Source organism: Gymnoscopelus microlampas (genome assembly GCF_963454915.1).
Source record: "Gymnoscopelus microlampas genome assembly, chromosome: 3".
Taxonomy (NCBI): domain Eukaryota; kingdom Metazoa; phylum Chordata; class Actinopteri; order Myctophiformes; family Myctophidae; genus Gymnoscopelus; species Gymnoscopelus microlampas.
The window spans coordinates 40,583,836-40,605,267 of record NC_139940.1 but is presented as its reverse complement, the minus strand read 5'-3'; the positions used below and the strand labels follow the sequence as shown (position 1 = coordinate 40,605,267).

The window sequence follows — 21,432 nt, the reverse complement described above, 5'->3', positions numbered from 1 at the left end:
GTCTAAATTCAGTAATGGAAGAAGAACTCACATTTTTAATTGAGTAAAAGTATCAATACCACAATGTAGAAATACTCTGTTGCAAGTGAAAGTCTGGTATTCAGAATTTACTTCAGTAAAGTACAAAAGTATTGGCACCAAATTAACCTTAAAGTACCAAAAGTAAAAGTACTCCTTCTATGGACCAGAGCTACCTAAAGTTTTCAAATAATTGTAATGGAGTAAAAGTACAATATTTTCCTCATAGATGTAGTTGAGTAAAGTAGTAAAAGTACTGAAAATTAGAAATACCCCAGTAAAGTAAAAAATACCTAAAATGAGTAAATGTACTTAGTTACTTTCCACCACTGTCTAAGAGAGACAATAAATGACACACACACACACCGTTCAATGAACACAAACGGTCTAAATTAAATGACACATAACAGATAAATGTACACGAACACAAACGCAACAGAGCAGACAGGGTGTTTGTTGAACTAGCCTTAGATCAATCGTAGATGTATTTTATCGAGTCTGACTTTTACTTTCTTATCTACGAGTCTTAGCGACCACCCCCCCAGTTTGCTCTGAATGTCACCAGTAAAGCCCGTATTTCTCCAAAGATGTACAAATGCAAAATACAAGGAGCTTACCCCAAATGTTAACTAGGTGTCCGGAGTATTTGTGCAAAGTATTGGTCCATATTTTTCAATAAAGAAGTGTTTTAAACCCGTCTGTGGCCGATTCTGTCGGAAGTTCCCAATGGGCGGTAGTGACGGGGCTCATCCGGTGAAAGGCGGAATTACATTCAATGTAAACAAGAAGTAAACGAGGAGGGCAATGGCGTTCGGCCACAGACGGGATTAAAACACTTCTTTATTGGAAAAATATGGACTAATACATTGGACAAATACTCCGGACACCTAGTTAACATTTGGGGTAAGCCCCTTGTATTTTGCATTTGTATATGTTCGGAGAAATACGGGCTTTACTGGTGACGTTCCAGGTGTCATTCCAAATGTCAAAATCGATACAAAATATATCTACGAGAGTCTTGTTCTGAGGCTAGTGTTGAACTAAAGTTATAACAGGGGGAGTAGTGGTCAATTTATATTACCGTTTATGAATTAAATCAGTCACGTAATCTTTCCCGGACTTTCGCTTCCCACTGAACACGAGAATGAGTTTTGGTTCTTCTAATGTCTCCATTATGTCAGTCACCAAAAAATAATAGTCTAGTTGTTGACAGAATAGCTGCAGCCTGCTGTTTGTTTACCTAATGTCACACCACTGTGAGGCTGTGAGCCGAAGCCGGTGCTACCGTAATACAACGCCTATTAAGGGCTGATAGAAAAATACCGGCAGGTTATTTCACGTCAATTGGACACATATATATGAATCATATGTACACGTGAATCATTTGCTATATTGTCCGTGTTGTACGGTAAAAGTGTATTATTCAGATTAACCTGGAAAATGTGGCAATGAATGCGTCACTGACTGGACATCTATTCTAAAGATTATGGTAACGCCAGATGATCACGTGACATCGTCACATTTTGGACTCTACCATTGGGATGAAATAATGGGGTCATCATGGTAGGTTTAAAACATGGTTAAAACATGTACTTACACCACGTAAGACGTAACATAATTAATAGACAGTGTAACGTTGATTTGAAACATTTGTGAAAAACAGCAAATACATTTGTGCACTCCATATAAAAAAAGGAGCCGTATCCCTCCCAGTCGTCGATGATCCCTCCCCGTAATCTTTCGGAAGGCAGGATCCCATAGTTCGATCGGTTGTGGTGCTGTGGTTGGTTCAACCCATAGAGGTATAGGTTCAGCCAGCCGACAAAGCGAAAGAAACAGCCGTTGCCTGACAACCAACTAGCCAATCACAGCCCGATCATATCTCTGGGCAGCTGGGCTATTACTTTTTCTTAAATATCATTTTGCATAAATACCATCACAGCCAATGCAATCAGCATTTATAGTTGTACTTATTATGAGCAGATCATTCGCTCATATTAGAGGCACTCAGTGTCAGTTTATAGCCACTATGGAATAATAAGCTCTTGAACTTTTTGGTGTGTCATCTTTTTTACATATCCTACATGTACAATTATCAAATATGTTTATGTATGTATGCACATTTTGTCAATACAAAAACATCACTACATTTTGAGATATTTCTTTATACTGGCGCTGGGCTAGCCCAAGATGCAAGCACTATTTGACCCCACTGATTCCGAAAACAGAAGTTAAAGGAGGGGGACTTTATTTGGTAATACAGATTTGCCTGGCAGGAAATGCCCACCCCCCTTTTTTCAGACCAGGTGAGTGGTGCATTCAATCATGAAAATGGCTATGCCAACTCCAAACATCCCCAAAGACATGATGCCAGCTTTGTAACGTTCGGCATGGCAACTCGCTCACCTGAGCTTGCTCAGCGGTGCCTCTCGTGGCTCAAGTCCGCTTCAGACGCCGCGCCTCCGTCGTTTGAACAGTTTTTGCCTAACTAGTTCCTAACTTCATATAAGTACCGTCCCGAGCGTTCCGTGAAAAAAAGGGGTCTGACTAGGTTGTTGTAGCGACCGTTTCGGTTACCCCCTTCAGGGAAGGGGCATAATGTTCTGAGGATTGGGATTGAAATCTGTTCCTCACTTGGTGAATGGCGGGAGTCACCAGAGCAGCATGGCTCCGGAGAAGGTGAGAGTTCAGTTCTTTGGAACCACACCATCTGGATGTGTGGCTGGAGTCTGGGCTCCGGTGAGGGTCCAACTCCCCGTTCTATGTAACCACGCTGTCTCGATGGACGGCAAGAAGAGATAATATAAATAAAATGTCACTATCATTCAGTCAAAATCCACTCGTCTGCTCTGTTTGATTGTTGAATGCAACTTCTTCTGCTTCAGCCGCTCCTTGTTCTTCTTGTCAAGCCTGGATTCTCTAATGGCTATTTCCTCCACAGTTGGTTCGTATGGCTTCTCAATGGCTTCAGCTATAATGTCAGAGATCTTCTTTATACAGTCACCAAGGTTATGCTGCTGGCTCCTACTTAGCTCTGAGGTCACCAGCAGCTCCCCTGCCATGTTGATACGCGTCTTGTTCTTTTCAAGGATTTTTTGTCTGACATCTTCTGAGATCCAGTCTGCTGTTTTCACATGGAATCGCACCTCTGCTTTTGTACTGACTTTATTGACATGCTGACCCCCTGGACCACTGCTTCGACTGTAAGATACTGTTAGCTGATCCACAGGAACGTGAACTTGGGCATCCTGTGTAATATCTGTTCCTCGGTTTCTGTCCCCATCAACACTTAAATAGATGCAACGACTTTCTTTCGCACACAGCACACGTTTGATTTGCTTGAAGATCAATCTGTTTATACACAAATAGCCACTAAGTAAATACCAACGTTGTGCAATGGAGGTTGCCATGTTGAATCAGCCTCTATTGTTTTTCTGGGACGATATAGTCCTGCTGAGGATTTTAAGTGACCACGTGAAGGAAAATGTTTAGTTCAATTAGCGTACAGTCCGTACTATCCACTTACTTCCCCTCTAAGCGGGGCAAGGGACAACTTTCTACTACATACATTAGGCCACATGTTCTGGCTCGAAGGACCATGAAAAGTACTCCTCGTAAGAAGATTTGGCTGGGACCAGGACCCACTGAATGGTGTCCGATCAGGACTTAACCAGATATAATACTGTATGTTTACCCGTGATCTGGAAATAACTTCAGTAGTGAGTGACTATTGACATCTCATCAGGAGTCTTGACGTTCAGAGCTCTGCAATGTCAATTTGTGGAGGGAGAAGGACCATCTCTCTTGACTGAGAATGCACTTCACTTTACTGTATCATCCAGCTGTGTTTGCTTCTGTCGTTGCATTGAGGTCACAGTGAGTCATCCATGTCCAACTATGGAGTCCCAGGTCTATGATGTCCAAATGTGTAGTCCTGGATCAACCATGTCCAGACATGGAGACCATGATGTCTGGACTCACTCTGACCTCTTGAGTAACAATGATGATCTAATGTGAACAACCCTGTCCGATTGCCTCTGAGTCATGCATTTGGGTCCAACCAAAGTAGCACCACCTTAACTACTATGGCACCTCAGCGGGACGCAATCACTGAGCTACAATATGGCACGACAGGTTGAGAACCACTGAGTCCTAGTGCGACGAATCTGCCAGCCGGACCAAGAAAGTGACGTAGATGGCTGTTCTCTCTTCTTTGGCTCCTAGTCCCCTGAGTCAGCTTCCTGTTTCCGCTCTCATTTCAAAGATGGCAGCCATGAGACCGTGAATGAGCGACGACAGGTTGAGGCTCGAGTGGTTTATATCATGACATGGCATTGGAGTTAGCAGCTGTACGTCGGCTCCATGCTCGCAACGTGGCAATAAATAATCTTGTAGTTGTCTCAAATGCGTCCTCAAATGACGAGTGTTGTGAAAAATAAAGACGTAGTAATGTTTGCCTGTAAGCTAAGTTAGCAAGCCTCTGTTAGCCACATAGATGAGCTCCTTTCGTTTCGCCGTGTTGTGCATCTGAAAGCCAAGCCATCCAGCCATCTGTTCTGCATCCTGCATCTTTGTGAGTTACTTAATATCTGTTGCTATAACAACGTTTTGTATTAAACGCACGAACCCTAGCGCTCCTATTCAATCATGCAATGAAAATAATGTGTGCAATTTTTGTGTGCAAAATATCTTCGAAAATAGCTAATCTACAAGAATCTAGAGATTTGCTTTTGCCCAATAGCCGTGTATACACAGGACATAAGTGGTTAAACTATGTGTAGTCTGTCTGTTTTCTCTAAAGCAGTGGTTCCCAAACTTAATATTTTCAAGAACCCCCCTTAACTCTCACTCGGTAGAGTTACAGACTTGTCCTAAACCCAGAGAGACCCTGGACCCCACTTTGAGAACCACCGCTCTAAAGTATTAATTAAATGCTAATAACGCAATGTTACCACTTAACAACCTGAAAATGTAATAACAAAGTTGAACATGAACTTGGAAGAATACATAAAGATTCACAGCATCCCAATGTCATGTGACACACACACACACACACACACACACACACACACACACACACCAGTTAACTGTAAAGGAATGCATGCAAGACGCCTTTCTAACCATGTCAATTCTGTCAATATCTTTCTCTTATCACTTTCACCAGCGCAATTTCATTATGGCCATCACGCAATTCCGCCTTTTCAAGATCTGCACATGTCTAGCCAGTTTGCTTTCCTTCTTCAAGAGGTTGATATGCAGGTAAGCATGTCAGAATGCTCATGAATACAAATTCAAAACTTACAACTTACAACTTAAACTAACTGCCCTAACTGTAAACTACCAATAAACTACCGATAAAGAACACAATAAAACTATGAATTGAATGTACATGAATGTATTAAATTTCATTTTAAATGTTTATCACAGTAATAATAAAACTTGCTAAGTGTAATGTTCTCACCACCTCAAAAAATATGTACAAGCTTGTAACACTTTTAAGTTGACAAACTTGTTATCTCTTTTCTCACCGCTTTCTCAAGTCTCAATTTCTTACCCCTTGCCTGAGCTGTCCTTCAACTTTCAAGCAAAATGGGTTGTGTAACTTGTGTGTAGTTACTTACGAGTTACCTTGCAATTATGTAACTCCGGCAAAATATCATCACTCTTCAGTAGTAGTTGCTCTTGTTAATTCGAAATTGATAATCGAAAATAATCTCCAACTGGCGACCAAATAAAATTGGGAATGTGGACACAGTGACCCAATTTACTTTGCAACCCTAAGTTTGGAACATATTGGTTTATGCTAAGGTTTCATAATAATGATCATATCTTCTTTATTTTTTTACAGGACTGGAAGGGGACGTAAACTCAGTGGTGATCAGATAACTCTCCCAACCACTGTGGATTTCTCTTCGTCTGTGCCCAAACAGGTTAGTATTCTTAATCAGCTGGCCACCCCACCCAATGTAAATCTAATCTACTGTAGTTTGGCACAGTGCCAGTTTTATGAGAGAAATCTGACACTGGCCACCAGTCAGTTTACTTTGTTTTCAAGGGTATCCATTTTAAGTCAATGGTTGATGTTAAAGTGAGGTTGGTCCTGTCAAATTTGTAATGGCACACAATTTTTTTTGTGCTAGTCTGTACAGCCGGAGATTGAGGAATGGAGCTCTTGGGATGAAGACGCTCCAACAAGTATCAAGATAGAAGGTGGCAATGGAAACGTTGGCCCTCAAACTGATGAGGGAGAAGAAGAACCTGACTACTTCAAAGACATGACGCCCACCATCAGGAAAACACAGAAGGTATTATCTCCACTTTCACCTCGCTACACTCACAACTAAACAAATAGACTTCTCTGTCTAACGAGTGAGTGCTTGTCAAGGCTGGAGGATTGTACATGTACTATCCCTGAGTCTGCTCAATTCTGTCAATAGCTACACAGAGTACACAGGAGAACATCTGTTGATGATTTAAGATAACATGCCCTTTGGTTGCTTTCTCTGTGTTGTAGCATTTGAAAGTCTATAGGCCTATGTGTTATAACATTTATGACATTTTTGTAGCGAAATATATGCATAATACTATGGTTTCCGTTACGATCAGCAGCTTGTACAAACCACTTTAAGTTTGCTGTCTTTTGGTCAGTCCAGAATTTTCAAGTACCTGTGTGCAAACATGCCATTTGGTATGACACAGCTGACATGGAAAGACAGTATCTACAGGTTGGCCTATATTATAGGCACTCTTAGCTAGAAACAATTGATTATATTTGACTAACTTTAAATGAATATAAAACAGAATGGAAAATATAACATGTATAATTGATATCCTGTAGTGATTGCTTTCACACAGTTGTGGGGAGCTATGTTTACTACTTCCACCACATGGAGTAGGGTAGGGGTGTGAATATTTTGGCATACACAACATAACGTGATGTGATTGCCCCATGCACAATCACATCACGTCCAACAGCTAAAGTCTGAGGGCATTTTACCCTCAACATAGTTAGGAAAGGTTACTTGCAATATGTAAGATGGAGTTTCTACTGTACATTAATATTAAAACCAATATGATTTATACCTGTGTGCAGGATTATAGAACAGAACAAATCCAGAACAAAAAATGTGTTTATTTTATTAAATAGTACTGTACCCTTCAGCCTCACACATATTTTAATCAAATGTATGCAGGCAGAAGAAGTCTTATATGAGTAGTAGCCTAATAAGCAGCTGAGCAAAATTTTATAAGACATGTTTTTGAATGCATTTTTCTTCTTTATTGTCTTTATTGTCCCTCAACACTTGTTCTGTTCACTGGTTGTACATTTTACAGATTGTGCTGAAGAAGCGGGAACCTCTGAACTACCTTGTACCTGACGGCTCGGCAGGTTTCTCCAGCCGACTGGCAGCCACACAGGACATTATGCCCTTCAATCAACCCTCTGTGAGTCAGGCGTTACCTTCTGACAGCTGAGCTTGGCCTACTATTATTAGTCATTTCCAATTAACCCCCCAAGTTAGTTGACCCTGTCACTGACAACCCCTACTTGTTGGTTTGGGGAGGGTGTAGACAACCACACGTCTCAGTGAGGAGTTTAACCAGGAGAGTGTAACGTTCGTGGAGGAACACGATATCCCGCGCAGTTCCACTCCATGCTGAACAGGTGCCCTAACCAACTTGTTAGAGCCACTATTGTAGCGACAAGAGATCACCCTTCCCCTGCCAACGAATCACCCACAAATAATAGGCTCTGTGCATAACTGCAGCCCTGGGTTAACAGAACGTGGCGTTTCATTTCCCCATAGTTTCGTTTGATTCTTTGCTTCTGGGGATTCTACAAATATCTTCTAAATCCGAATTATTTAAAAAAAAAACGTATGTTGCTATAATATCAGTGGTTCTCAAACCTTTTCATGTCAAGGACCCCCCAAAATGTGTTTGGCTGCAGACCCCATCTCAAAATATTTTGTTCCAGGGACCCCCCAGAAGCAAAGATTTGAGTTACTAATGTTCGCTTTAAAAATATATATATTTAAAGTTTTGCACACATTTTCAATATTTTTTCAAAAATAGCAGATCTACAAGCTCGTAGCATGTAGATCTGTTATTTTTGAGTAGCAAAAGAAATTAAAAATGACACGGATGCGTTCCCAGATTGAATGGGTTAACTGGAATACTGACTGTTGAGTTATTATTCTCATATTCTGTACATTATTCAACAGGCTGAGTTGGGGGAACTAGATACCTGGCAGGAAGACGCAAACGCCTGGGAGGATGAGTCTGATGCAGCCTGGATGGCAGAGGAGGTGCTCAGGTAATGGCATATCAATCATGAAAATGTGTGAAATAAAATCATGAAAATATGTGAAATCTTTGAATATGCATATACTGTATTTTTTAAAGCGAACATTTGTAACTAAAATCTTTGCTTCTGGGGATTCTACAAATATCTTCTATGAATAGGTGAGTTCACACTGGCCTATTCATAGTCCACCAGGAGATACACTTTATTGTTGTCAGTTGCTGGGGCTTTTGATGCTATTCAAATGTGTATTCACAGGTATTGTGCAATTAGCCAGCATTTTGGATTCTGTAGGTTAATGTTATGGCCAGCAGGTGGCAGTGTTTGCAAGTAAACAGAACACAGAGCATCATCAACAACACACTCAGAAACTGACCTAGCTTCTCTTAATGTGCATTGTGATGACATTGCTTGCAATCCTGTTTGTTTGTTTGTTTTACAGACAAGGGAAGCTGGCAGATAGAGAAAAGCGTTCCATGGAGCAGCAGAGGAAGAAGATGGAGAAAGATGCCCAGAGGATGATGAAGAAGGAGCAAAAGATTGCTGTTAAGCTCTCGTAACATTTTAATAACGCTCAATGTTGAGCTTGTGGACGGAAGAAAAAACATTGATTCAACCATTAACTCAACCCTGTTGTCACGAAAGCAACCAGGAATCTAGGATCCACTAGTGATCTTATAGCCAACTGTCATCTTCCACCAAATGATTTCCCCTAGCAGCCATTTTAGTCATTGTTGTTTTGCCACAGCAAGTGAATTTGACATACAGCTGTCTGGTGGACAGATAATGCAACTGCCTGGTGTACTTGATGTGGCAAGACGTAAGGTCATTCTGGTCTAAAGGGGATTTAGTATTTTGTATAATGCAAATTTATCTTGCACCAAAAAACAAAACAAAGATACAGCAGCATTAGACACAACTACTAAGTTTCTGATTTCATCTATTAGATAAGTTACACAAATATTCTATTTGGGGATTTCCAGGAACAATTGTAAATAAACTGGTACCTATAGTACTCTCTAATGGGGAGTGCAAGTTATTTGATTTGTCTTATTTATAATCTTTAAGGACAAAGGAGTGTAATGTTTAATTTATACTCCATTGTACGATGGTGTCGCTTGCCTGAAAATAGCCGCTCTACAAGCCTGCAACATGCGGTGACCTTGTAGATCCATTTTCAGACCATTGTACGACAGAATATAAATCAGGCTTAATTCACTGTATATCAGTGACATCCCTTTTTTTGCTTGATCATTGTGCTTTTCTAATTTAATTTCTCTTTAATGAAGTCACATTTTTCTTATTGATGTTGTTTGATATTCCATGTACCTCCCTGTACTGTGTATCTTGTATTACACTGGAATTCTGCATTGAAATGATGAAGGGTCTTGAAATGACAGTTCAAGGGATTTGAGAGACTGTAATTTAGCCTTATAATAGTTGGCATGGGTTCCTATGGTAACCGCATAGCTGCTGATCTGCCAGGCTCCTGTCCTGTCTTTGGTGTTGAATCAAAATATCTACTATTTAGCCCTAACCCTCCCTTTTAATATACAGAACAACTATACTTATAAGGCTTACCCTCTCATCTGTTATTTTTTTTACATGCCTGGTGGTATTGCTGCACAGACACTGTCTTTTGTGTACTGTCAGCTGCTTGCAGTATAGCTTTGGATCTGAAAAGTTGGAAAGAGGATGGAAAATGACACATGTGTTGCTCCCATTCTCATGGAAAAAAAATACTATGGTAACGGCTCAAGTGATGCTTTCGACTTAACAGCCTTTTACGCACCGAATGGTTGCATTTCCAGTCAGAGAGCTGTAGTTGTCATGGAAACAAAGTAATGTATTTGCAAGGAAAATGGGTTTTAGGTAGAAATTATGTTCTGGGTCTTCAGGACTTGTTCCATCACTCACGCGATGCAGTGTTCTTTAATATTTTGCTGAATGATACAATAACAGTACTTGTATGGAAATATAGGGTGGAGTTCCTCTATTGAATGATTCATTCCAAGTTTCATAAATCTTAATTTACAATATGTACGGTGAAATTACAGACTTCTGCATGAATCGGTTGAAGAATTCAACTGAAGGGAGGCTTTAGCTCACAGGAATTATGGCAACTGTCTTCATTTTTCTTTTCTGATGTTCTTTTTGGAAAATGCTCTTTTGCCATCTGTTATCAGTTAGCATTATGGTAAAGGTTGCATGTTCTGTTTTCTCAAAGGGATTGGTTTTTATTCTGCACATTTCATTTTCAACAATAAATCGAATCCCCTTTTAATATCTGTCTCAGTGATGGACATAAAGGTTAAGCATAATTTTGGGGTACCAAATGAAAGATTGCATGTATATTTAGTTTTTGCCATTCTTCATTTAACATGTTTGAATTAATCCCTGTGTGGTTTAATGAAATGCGTGACCTGATTTCCATATTAACCAAATTAACCCTGACCTATTTTGGGCATGTCATATTGTCAGAAATAGCTCAATTAGATCTACAAGCTTGTGAGCTATTTTTGCTGTTAGGACAAAGTATATAGGGCTTGAGTGTTTAATGATTTGGAAGAAACAAAACCCAAGATGACCCACAGACGGGTAGGATATATTATGTGTTTAGAGGCATCACACATTTAGCTGACCAATTGTAGTGACAGGTGGCTTTAATCTTAACTAAAAATGTACCACTGTACATTGTCTGTCTCAGGACATGCTTTCCTGACAGACCCTCCCATAGGCTAACTAACCCATTTAGACCTGAGGTTCTACAAATGCCTTCTAAACCAGTAGTTTGCACTCTTTCAAGACTTTAATTTTGTTTTCAAAAATAGATGTGCCGTGCTGTGAGCTTGTACATCTGCTATTTTTGAATAGCCAACGTATAAAATCTAAAATGACAGATTCTTTCCCGGTTTTAATGGGTTTAAACACGTCATCAGGCTTTTGTAGCAATTTTTTATTCACTTCAAATTCAGATTGGTGAAAACTATATGAATAACGGTGATAATCAGTGACATATAGCCTACAGCTTACACATTAACAATAGGCCTACTGGTGTATTGTCAGCTGGTTTCAATTTTCTTTTAAGACCATCAGTGGCCCCTCCTCTCAATCTACTTTCTACTGCTCACTAACAGACCTGCAGGGCCGCAGAGATTCCAGCATGTGGGATGATTCATTAGTCTGTCATCACTATCATGAACTGAGAGGTCACGATTATGCAACCGATGACAGATCACCATATGGCAGAGAGAAATTGTAGTCTGTGTTGTGTACCGAAAGGTTCCTAGCAATTGACCAAATTCACACGTTCGTCATGCTCAAAGGTGGTGACCCCCCCCATGACATAACATGGTCACCATGTGAATATGGTCATTGGTGATCAATTTTTTCCACACCAAGTGGATGATTGCTCAAGACTGCTGCTCTAGCAGTGAACCAGTTTTTATTGGTCTCAGGGTCTGGAAATCCATTTTAAAGCACCAGGGTGTTCTCAGTAAATCCATTTTAAAGCGTAAGTGTGTTCTTAGTAAAGTAGAGTAACGTACCAACATTGTCATCACCATAGCCCAAGAGATATTTGAAAACACTTGCCTGAGAAAGCAGGCACCATTATGGAAAAAGAAATGTGCATAGCACTGGGCTCAGACTGAAGACATTTTCCTTAATAATTAATGTGAACTTACTGTTTGTGAAGGAAGAAAGCATGCACCACACTAGTTGACATTTATGGAGACTGGCTATATGGGACGGAGTTGTCTTCTTGGTTCTTTATTACATTTTGCTGCCTTTTAAAAAAAAAAACACAAACCAGGTGGGATTATCATGCTTTAATAAATATACAAGGACATTTGATGTAAACCACCAGTATTGCACATAGCTCAGGCACATAACAAGTGTCAATATTTTAGAAGCAGTAGTGTTGGACTTGCTAAACAAAGGGTGCATTGTAAATACTGTCAAGAGCTCTACTCCCAGGGAGAAAACATCTTCCACAAAAACATGAAAAGAATACATTGAAGCTTTGGCTGAACATTGTAAGTTTGTTTTTGAACACTACATTAAACATTTGAAGTCTTGAAATAACATAAACTCAACTAACATTCCATCTTTAACCTACACCTCAAACTCACTTTCAGGAAAAACACCCCAAAACAGGGAGCGCTACTGACAGCACAGTGATACCACTTAACCATCTACCCAGATGACCAGTATACTGCATACACAGACACAAAAATAAATCATGAAGAAAATAAATACCTTTAATAAATTATCCCTTTCATATAACCATTGTTGCCTCAACTTAATGGCACAGTGCAAAATAACAGGAATCCAAAATAACTGCATTAATATGCTCAAGTGTAGAAAACCAAAAATACACAAATACTCATAAGCAGACGCCGAAGTGCTTTTAGTTGAAGGACAGGTGTGCTCATGCGGGTTGGTGGCCGTTACACATCTGGCCTGCGAGTGACGTGACGAAGAGAGTGTAATCCCATGATGCAACAACCCCTGATCAAAGCAGCGATGTTGTACACAGGAGCACTTCCATCCACACCATGCCGCGAGTACAGCCATGCCACTGTAGGCAACACGGGCGCTGCCACCGCAACCAGATCAACCAGAAAACTGTTGCTCCAGTGACGCTTGCTGACCACGCCCAATCCAGGCGGCACGCAAGGCTGCACCTTGACACAAGACGGCTCGTCACCAACGGTAAAGTCCAGCTCTTCCATGAACCTGCGGCTCTCTGCAGGCTCCGAGCAGCACATCCCTGAATCAGTCGATGTGTCAGGGCTCTTTGGGGGAGCAGGGGTCGGCAGGACAGACAGGGTAGGTGTTGAGTCATCCAGGTGAACAGCAGTGTGGGTGGAATTCAGGATAGGGGCCTGCAGGTCTGGGAGTCCTGGGACACTGTTGGGGGCCATCATTCCTCCATTGAGCTTCAGCAGCTGGAGGAGCAGAGCCTGGAGGTCTAGTGGAGATATTGACACCACATCGGCCTGCACACTCTGATCAACAAAGCTAGGATGAGGTGGGCTGGGGCAGGTGGCGAAGGTGGAACAAATTGGAGCTGGGGGTGGGTGATTGTCGGACTTCTCCACATCCTCTTCTAGCAGAGTGGACACTCGAGGCCCAGGCAATTGTCTCAGGTTACTGCCGGAGTCCTGACTGAAATCCACTGCCGTGGACATGAAGACCTGCTCCAAAATATCTGCTCTGTTGGCCATCTCATCATTCACCAGTAGCCCACTGTCTGCCATCGCCTCTGCAGCCTGGTCTCCAAGCTCCATACCTCCTTCCTCCTCCCCTACCATCTTGCTCTTCCCCCCGCCATCAGGACACATTTCTGTGGAGTCGCAGTTAAAGTCCTCAGTGGGTTCGTCGTGGAGGTTTGAACCACTCTGGGAGAGCTCCATGCTCTGCAGCAGAGACTCCAGCTTCCTGTTCTGGATGTTGATGTCGACGAAATACTTCTGGATGCCCTTGTCCTTCTCCATCAGACTGCTCTTCATGGTCTCCACCACCTGCCGCAGCTGTTTGATTTCCTTACGTGCCTCCTTCAGAGACAGCTGTGCTTCAACGCGGTGGCACTCTTCCTCAATCCAGTCCTCCCTCATCCTGCCCAACTGCGATTTCATCTCTTCAATGTCAGCCTCCCTGAGGAGAAAGAATAAGTCTTTAAAATATACTCCCAGGAAAAAAGACAACGGTGGCCTCCAACAGGTTATGAAGAAAAGGATTTAAATAGGGTTGCTTTTTGACCCACTGGGTTAAAGACCGGGAAAGCATCCTTCTTTGGCTATTCAAAGAATAGCAGATATACAAGACTGCGCTATGAGCTTGTAGATCTGCTATTTTTTTAAATCGTGATCGTTTTTGCAAATCTTTGAATATACATTTTTCAAAGCAAACATTTTAACCCAAATATTTGCCTCTAGGGATTCTACAAATGTCTTCTAAATAAAAAAATATATATCTATATATTATATATATTCAAAGATTTGCACACAATTTCACAATATTTTTTGCAGATCTACAAGCTCGTAGTGCGGCTCGGTGCCGTGCTATGAGCTTGTATATCTGCTATTTTTTGAATAGCCAAAGAAATCTAAAATGACACAGATGCTTTCCCAGTTTTAATGGGCTAAAGTCGGTTACACACCGGCGATTATGCGAATATACGCAAAATTCGGACTCATTCCGAATAATTAAAAGACGCTTTTTCGCTCCATGGAAGCTTCCATTGACTTTATAAGGTTTTTTAAAAAAATGTATTATTCGCATGAAAAATTGGCCCCCGGTGTGTAAGGACCTTAACAGTGGAAATAAATTGTGGCATTGCACGGCATACTGCATTTTTATCTAAATGCAACTATAAAGCCACTCCACATAAATCGCCATGAATTGTCAATATTAACCAACCAACCTGTCATGAACTCTGTTCTCAGACTCCATCAGTTTGATCTTCAGATGTCGGATAGCCACCTCCTTTTGCTGCAGGGGGGTGAGGTACTGTTCAGGGTTCGGGGGTCTGATGCCATGATTGTCTCCGCAGGAGTGGTAGCGGCTCACCCTTCTGGTTGGAAGAGAGATTATTCAAAATGAAGATCCAACCTTAAGAAAGTGCAGCTTGCAGTACCCAAGTTGCCATTTTAACAGCAACAGCAAAACTAAAACCCATCCCTAAAGAAAGCAATTAATTACTAGGTTCAGTCTGGCTCGTAGTGTGCCGTCAGGGCAGATGCTTGCTGAAGCCTGGAATTACTGTCTGACACAGGATTACTGGCATGCAGACTAGAGGTAAAAGACCCCCCAAACACTAGGTTATTTAAATGCTGCGTTATGTTAAATGCTAGTAGAGTCAGCCAGAAAAGCAATCATCGTAGGAATAAAAAGGAACAAATTGCATCCGATTATTTCACAAAATCTAGACACCATTCACGCTTCATGTTTGGTAAAGCCCAGTTAGCGTTTCATCTTGCTCAAAGGGTATGGATAAAAGGATTATCGCTCATGTCTCATACATGAGTTTGTGGGATTGGTTGATATGTAAAGCAGCGAGCCCCTCCAATACATAGTCATCACAATATCCTAGCAACCTGGGAATGTAATACTGTGATGTTGAGCGCTCTGCATCCCAAGCCAGAAATAGAACCGCCCAGCAGAAGGTTGCTAGTGAGAGAACAAGGATGTCACATGACACTGAGGCAAGCCGAGAGAGCTGAATGAGGGATGGAAATGGAGAGGATGATGATGCAGGCATGATGGTGCATTAATCATTTAACCGTTTATCCAGGGGATAGGTTAAGCTACTACAAAAATTTCAGCCATGTGCTACATGCATGTCCAAGTGGGGCTCAGCTGTCATAGAAAGGCTATTGTTAAAAAAAATATGCTGTCACTAAGCAACAAGATAAGCCTGCTGTGCCATCTCAGTAACTAAACAAAAAAGGGGGAACAAATCAAAGAGATGAAATCAGTCAATGCCGAGATGCTGGCCTAAAACAAGACAACAATGCTGAAATATTCATATCCCCCTTTTGTCCTCTTAACACATGTACAGGTATGCACACACTGCCTTCTTCATACCCTGAAGAAGGCCGAAACGTTGGTTTGTTTACTCTGCGTCCTATAATAAAATATTGGCGCTTTGGCTACCAGTGTGTGTGGCCACCTTGTCTCTTGAAGACCATTCAGGTATGCATTGCACACACACTAATTATGACGAGTAGGTTCACCCAAGTACATTTGTTTTGTCATATCCTCAATAATCCGTTCTGCAACACAATCATCACCATTGCAGATCAGATATCCACTGCTCAAAACAGTTTATTCTGCTATGCACTAATGCCAAATGTTTCTATATAAAAAAGCAGAGAAATTATGGCAATGTAGAGGCAACAAGAAACTAGTCAATTCTTCAAAATTGTCATTTTCAATTCATACTGCAAATTGAAGTAGACAGGTTCACGTACCTGGAGGTAGGGCTGGAGTTGCTGCTGCTGTTTGTTGAGGGGGGAGTTCTGGGAGGGGTTCTGTAGGGGGCGTAGAGCGATGCATCGCGGTTGGGTTTTGGACTCCCTGGTGGCTTGAACACCGGGACGGGTCTGGTGTAGGCGCCACGGCTTGGTAGAAAGGAATGAAGCATGTTAACAAAAAATATATACATCACCAATGTGTTTACTAAAAGCACATACAATTTTTTATTCTTTTATTTACTTTTTATTATCTACTGAATGCCTAGCTTCCGAGTGTAAACACTGGCATGTTTGGAATTAAGAATGTTATACTGCAAAAATAAGCCAATCATTAAAGCTGTCCCATACCTGCTGCGTGAGGGATTCTTCTTCCCTGTAGACATGGATGCAAGGCTCTCCCTGGTCTTTAGGCTGCCAGAGCTGCTGGAGGAGCTGAAATCTGCCTCGCTACCTGTAAATAAATGAACCAGTGTGTTACAAAGCTGAAAACCCCAATACAAAGCTCTACACGAGCGCAGGCCTATATTTTGTTTTGACACATAATAGGCATTTGTGAGCAACTTTTTTTTGTTGCATGTCTGTTCATTTAAACTCCTTCTCAATTCCAAGCAAGTTTTATATGTTCAAAACCATCAAGGCCCCTACTGCAGCCTCTTTGTGGAAAGCAGCTACATAACCTGGATCTCTTCAAACTCTACTCCCTACAGAAGGACCAAGCTGTAGAAAGCAAGAGTTTAATCCGACAGATCTGTTAATATCAGCCCTTGTCTGATGGGCAGTCACTATACCCCCCAAATAAAGATAAAATATCATCAATACAGACTTCAAAACAGTCCCATAAGAAATGTGTAAATATTTGCAGAGGAAAGGTTAACTCACACCAATTCTGAAACAATTGTTTGTATAATTAAAACAGAAAACAAACAATGTAACATAGATTAATAGCATCCCCAACACAGAAATAAGAACCAGAACTAGCTTCCGATTGGAGCTAAACCAGAACCTGGAATATCAGCTACTCAAATTCCAGGTGTGGGTAATCACAGAACACTATGCCACAGCACTGCAAGTAATGATCATGAAAGTTCATTGAAGAGCAATACCTGAGTAGCATCTCTTGCCATTAAATAAAACCATAGTGTTGTGCTCACTAGTGATTGTGAAAAAGAATAGTGTAAAAGTGACTGATCCTCAAGTATTCAGTGACTGAAATGATGGTAGGTGCACAAACAGGAAAATAACCTCCAGCTAATCGGCCTAATTGCCTACGCCCAAAACCTTTTCATCAACCAATCAGCTTACATCATCATTGGCTTTTGTTCTCTTTAGTTTTTATTTTTACCAATGATCAACCCATTTTGTGTAATTTTTGGATTTTGTTTCACTTGTAGTACAGATAAAAAGAGATACATATAGTGTCAATACACCACAAAACTGGGAAAGCATGTGTGTCACATTAGATTTTAACCACTTTAACCATTCTTTTATACTTTGGCTATTCAAAAATAGAAGATATACAAGCTCTTAGCGTGTCACTTTGTGCTGAGTTGGCACGCTATGAGCTTGTAGATTGTGAAAATTCTTGAAAATTTGGTGAAAATTTTTCATTTATACATTTTTTAAAGAAAACAATTTTAACTTAAAATTTTGTTTCAGGGGGTCCCTGGAACAAAATATTTTGAGATGGGGGTCGGCAGTCAAATACATATAATTGTGGGCGTCCTTGACATGAAAACGTTTGAGCACCACTGATATAGCAACATACGTTTTTCAGAAAATGTTTGTAGAATCGGCCTCAGGTCTCAATGGGTTAAATAACAATGAAGACATTGTGCTCTCTCATTTTCAAAGCAGCTGCTTCCCAACCAGTGTCTGCTGAGCTCAACATGTCAGGGAATCTGTTGCTGACAACTAACAAATACACGGTCGTGTGTACTTTGGTCTGCAGGGAGTTACTGGCATGCAGAAGCACCCGGAGCACCGTACAACATGTACTGCATTAGCCTGTCTGCAAGACACACATTAATTTTGTATCATTAGGTACACAAATCCAGAATATTTACACACATCTGTCTCATCAGCAAAAAATACAAATATTTCAATTTTATACACCAAAAATTAAACGCATTCTTATTATTTGGGAGAGATGTGCACTTGTCTGGTCAAACTAATCAAAAACTGGTAGCCTACGACTCTGGAAAACAGAACATGTATTTTCTAATAAGATCTAATGGATTTACGTAAACCCCACCATCCATATTCACCTTTAGCTCTTGACTTCATGGCGGATCTATGCTCCCTCTTGTACCTTGGTGTGGTGCGTTCTGTATTCCACTCCGGCATCATTCTCACCCTCTTCACTTTGGTCTTGCGCTCGGGCAGTACGGGACTGTGTGGAGACTGTGGACTGTTCTCTGAGCCTGGCAGGGTTTTGGAGGGGGACACAGACTGACTAGTGGGGCAGCCGGTGTCATCTATGTAGACACACAGGCACACAGACAGTAATATCCAAGAACAGACAGGAATGCAGGCAGGCAGGGAACAACCAATCAAAGCTCAAGGTTCATGTTTATAGTGTTATCTAAGAGATAACCATACCAATCATTTTGACAGTGGCAAATGAATTTTTACATTACAATGAAAAGTGCTGCTGTCTGTTACTTTGATTAGATTAGGTGAGCCTATTGTTCCGTTTCACAACCAAATGTCAAAATTCTGAACACAACTAATTCAAGCCTATTCAATTGTTGTCACTGCACAATGTTTGTATCATCATGTTTGTGTCTCTTATAAGAGCAAGAGTACAGTGTACCCACTGAGCCATAGTCGGCTATTAGACCTCCGTCTAAAACAGGGTTATAATTGGTCTAACGGTGAAAGTTTTTTAGACGTCTAGGCTTAGCCTAGACGTTGATTAGCTGTTTTTTAAGCGTCTATATATAGACGTCTATATTATAGACGTCATTTCAATGGCTAATATAGACGGTCTATAAATAGACACTTAAAAAACTTTCACTGTTATACCAATTACTGTATAACCCTATTTTAGCCTAGCTCTTAGACGTATTTTAGACGTCTAATAGCCCTCAAAATGCTCAGTGGGTATACAATCTCCTATCTATTTAAGGGAAAAATCAGTAACATTTTATTGGCTCATCATCATTGCATAGCTTGTAGATCGGCTATTTTCAAATGGCCGATAAGTATATAGGGCTGAGGTGGGTATACGTATGTTTTGTAATAATAATCAAAATCTACAAAGTAACTAGTAACTAAAGTTTTCAAATACTTGTAGTGGAGTAAAGGTACAATATCTGCCTCTGAGGTGTAATGGAGAAGAAGTAAAAGTACTGAAAATTGGAAATACTCCAATTATTATTAAGTAAATAATGCCTCAAAATTGTACTTAAGTACAGTACTTGAGTAAATGTACTTAGTTACTTTCCACCACTGCCCAACATTAGCCCATGTTGTTGTGGTTACCATGGCTTCATTGGAGATGTCACTAAGAGACCCTATTACTGATTGTTCCTTTATACAGAGTGCTTGAAATCCAGTTTTACATGTAGGCCCACAGTTTTGTAACACGATTTTGCGACAAAAGTTAAGCTTTTAAAAAATATACTTATATGCTAACATATGCCTAGTATTTTGCAGTTTGGGGGTGAGGAGTTCTTACCAGAGCAATAGCTTTTGGAATGATCTGACATCTCTTGGTCTTTCCCTTCCTCTTCTGACCCAGGTGATTCAGACAGCGGTGAACCTTGATCTTTAGGGCGGAATGGATGCAGAACCAACCGTGGGATGCGACTAGTACGAGGGCTGCCTTTCTCAGACTGTGACTTCTTCTCCTACAAAAAAAATAAAAAATCTGTCAATACCTAGCCCTGAAACATGGATGAACTTCAACCTGGTGTTTGCACATTTACGGCCTGTTACATCTACATACACGTTCAGATATCTAATATAAAGTGCTTACCCCATGGCCACGGATGTTACCATTCTGTTCGGGCCCGCATAAGTACCCGCATCTTCCGTAATGTTCAATAAAAAGCATTTTAATCCGATCGGTGGCCATTTTCTCATAGTTATAATGTATCAGAGTGAGTGCAATACACCTCCCAACCGATAAGGGTCGCGTATAGTAAAGCGTAGTAAAATGGCCTCCAATCGGATTAAAATGCTTTTTATTCAACAATACGGAAGATCTGGGTACTTCTGCGGACCCGTACAGAATTGTAACATCCATGGTCATGGGGTAAGCACTTTATACTTGAAATCTGAACTTTTATGTAGATGTACGGGCCGCAAATTGAGAAAGTGCAAAAACCAGGTTGAAGTTCATCCATGACGTGACAGAAGACCGTCATGTGAAGTGATCCATGGCGATGTCAATACAGTACTTTAAGCCTGTGCAAAAAGAAATAAGTTAATTGACAGCAACATTTTTGTTTGACTGTTATTTGACGTGTTGCTAAATCTCGCATTAAAACTGCCATTGATAAGTGACATAAAATGATCAGATATTTAACAAACAGCAGGTAGATCTGACACACACACACACCTCATATTCCTGGAATGGTCCCATTGTGCCTCACGCCAGCGTTTCCCCCTGGAGGAGGAAGGAATGAAAAGGGAGAATCACAATCGGGTCGTTTTGCTCTGTGCAGCCAGTGAGTGGCATCATCTTGACGTGGCAGTCTCTTCACAAACAAGGCCGACCCTGTTTAGAAAACCTGTTACCTCACAAACTGGCACGGCTGCCCGGCACAGATGGCACGGGCAGTGATGGAAAAAGTACTTGCATGTTTTACTTAAGTAAAAGTATCAATACTGCAATGTAGAAATACTCTTTTACAAGTATAAGTCCGGAATTTAAAATGTACTTGAGTAAAAGTACAAAAGTATTGGCATCAATGTACTAAGTACTAAAGTACCAAAAGAACAAAGTAGTCTACTAATTATGCAGAATGTCGCATTTCTCAAGTTTTCATATGTATAAAATGTATAAACATCTTTGAAAATAGAAGGTCTACAAGCTCACAATGCTTAGCATCGCGACGCATTGTGAGCTTGTAGATCGGCTATTTTCAAATGGCCGAAATGTATATAGGGATGAAGTGGGTA

The 21,432-nt window shown here is 40.8% G+C and overlaps 3 protein-coding genes across 4 annotated transcripts in view; 1 reads left to right on the top strand and 2 right to left on the bottom strand.

Moving 5' to 3' along the window:
• LOC311041667 (phosphomevalonate kinase-like) overlaps window positions 1-1,231 on the bottom strand; it is a 4,882-nt gene extending 3,651 nt beyond the window's left edge. Inside the window, exon 1 of the mRNA XM_084052148.1 lies at window positions 1,100-1,231. Within this exon, the coding sequence (XP_083908274.1) occupies window positions 1,100-1,191 (92 nt within the window). The 5' untranslated portion in view covers window positions 1,192-1,231. The remainder of the gene's footprint in view (window positions 1-1,099) is intronic.
• A 3,052-nt stretch (window positions 1,232-4,283) lies between these two features.
• On the top strand, window positions 4,284-8,967 carry ebag9 (estrogen receptor binding site associated antigen 9). Of its 2 annotated transcripts, none has more exons than XM_084052953.1 (7): window positions 4,284-4,591; window positions 5,183-5,277; window positions 5,867-5,948; window positions 6,168-6,323; window positions 7,354-7,464; window positions 8,244-8,335; window positions 8,766-8,967. In XM_084052953.1, the coding sequence occupies exons 2-7, from the start codon at window positions 5,195-5,197 to the stop codon at window positions 8,881-8,883; spliced, it is 642 nt and encodes a 213-aa protein (XP_083909079.1). In that variant the 5' UTR covers window positions 4,284-4,591; window positions 5,183-5,194; the 3' UTR covers window positions 8,884-8,967. The 2 variants fall into 2 exon arrangements, with proteins under 2 accessions (XP_083909079.1, XP_083909078.1); XM_084052952.1 differs by having other exon boundaries at window positions 6,159-6,323.
• A 3,807-nt stretch (window positions 8,968-12,774) lies between these two features.
• sybu (syntabulin (syntaxin-interacting)) lies at window positions 12,775-20,915 on the bottom strand (the record flags this gene model as incomplete). The annotated part of the gene is made up of 7 exons (XM_084053360.1): window positions 20,870-20,915; window positions 19,985-20,156; window positions 18,570-18,725; window positions 16,654-16,756; window positions 16,303-16,452; window positions 14,754-14,903; window positions 12,775-13,984 (listed from the first exon to the last, which is right to left on the bottom strand). The coding sequence occupies exons 1-7, from the start codon at window positions 20,891-20,893 to the stop codon at window positions 12,775-12,777; spliced, it is 1,965 nt and encodes a 654-aa protein (XP_083909486.1). The 5' UTR covers window positions 20,894-20,915.
• Window positions 20,916-21,432: the final 517 nt, after the last annotated feature.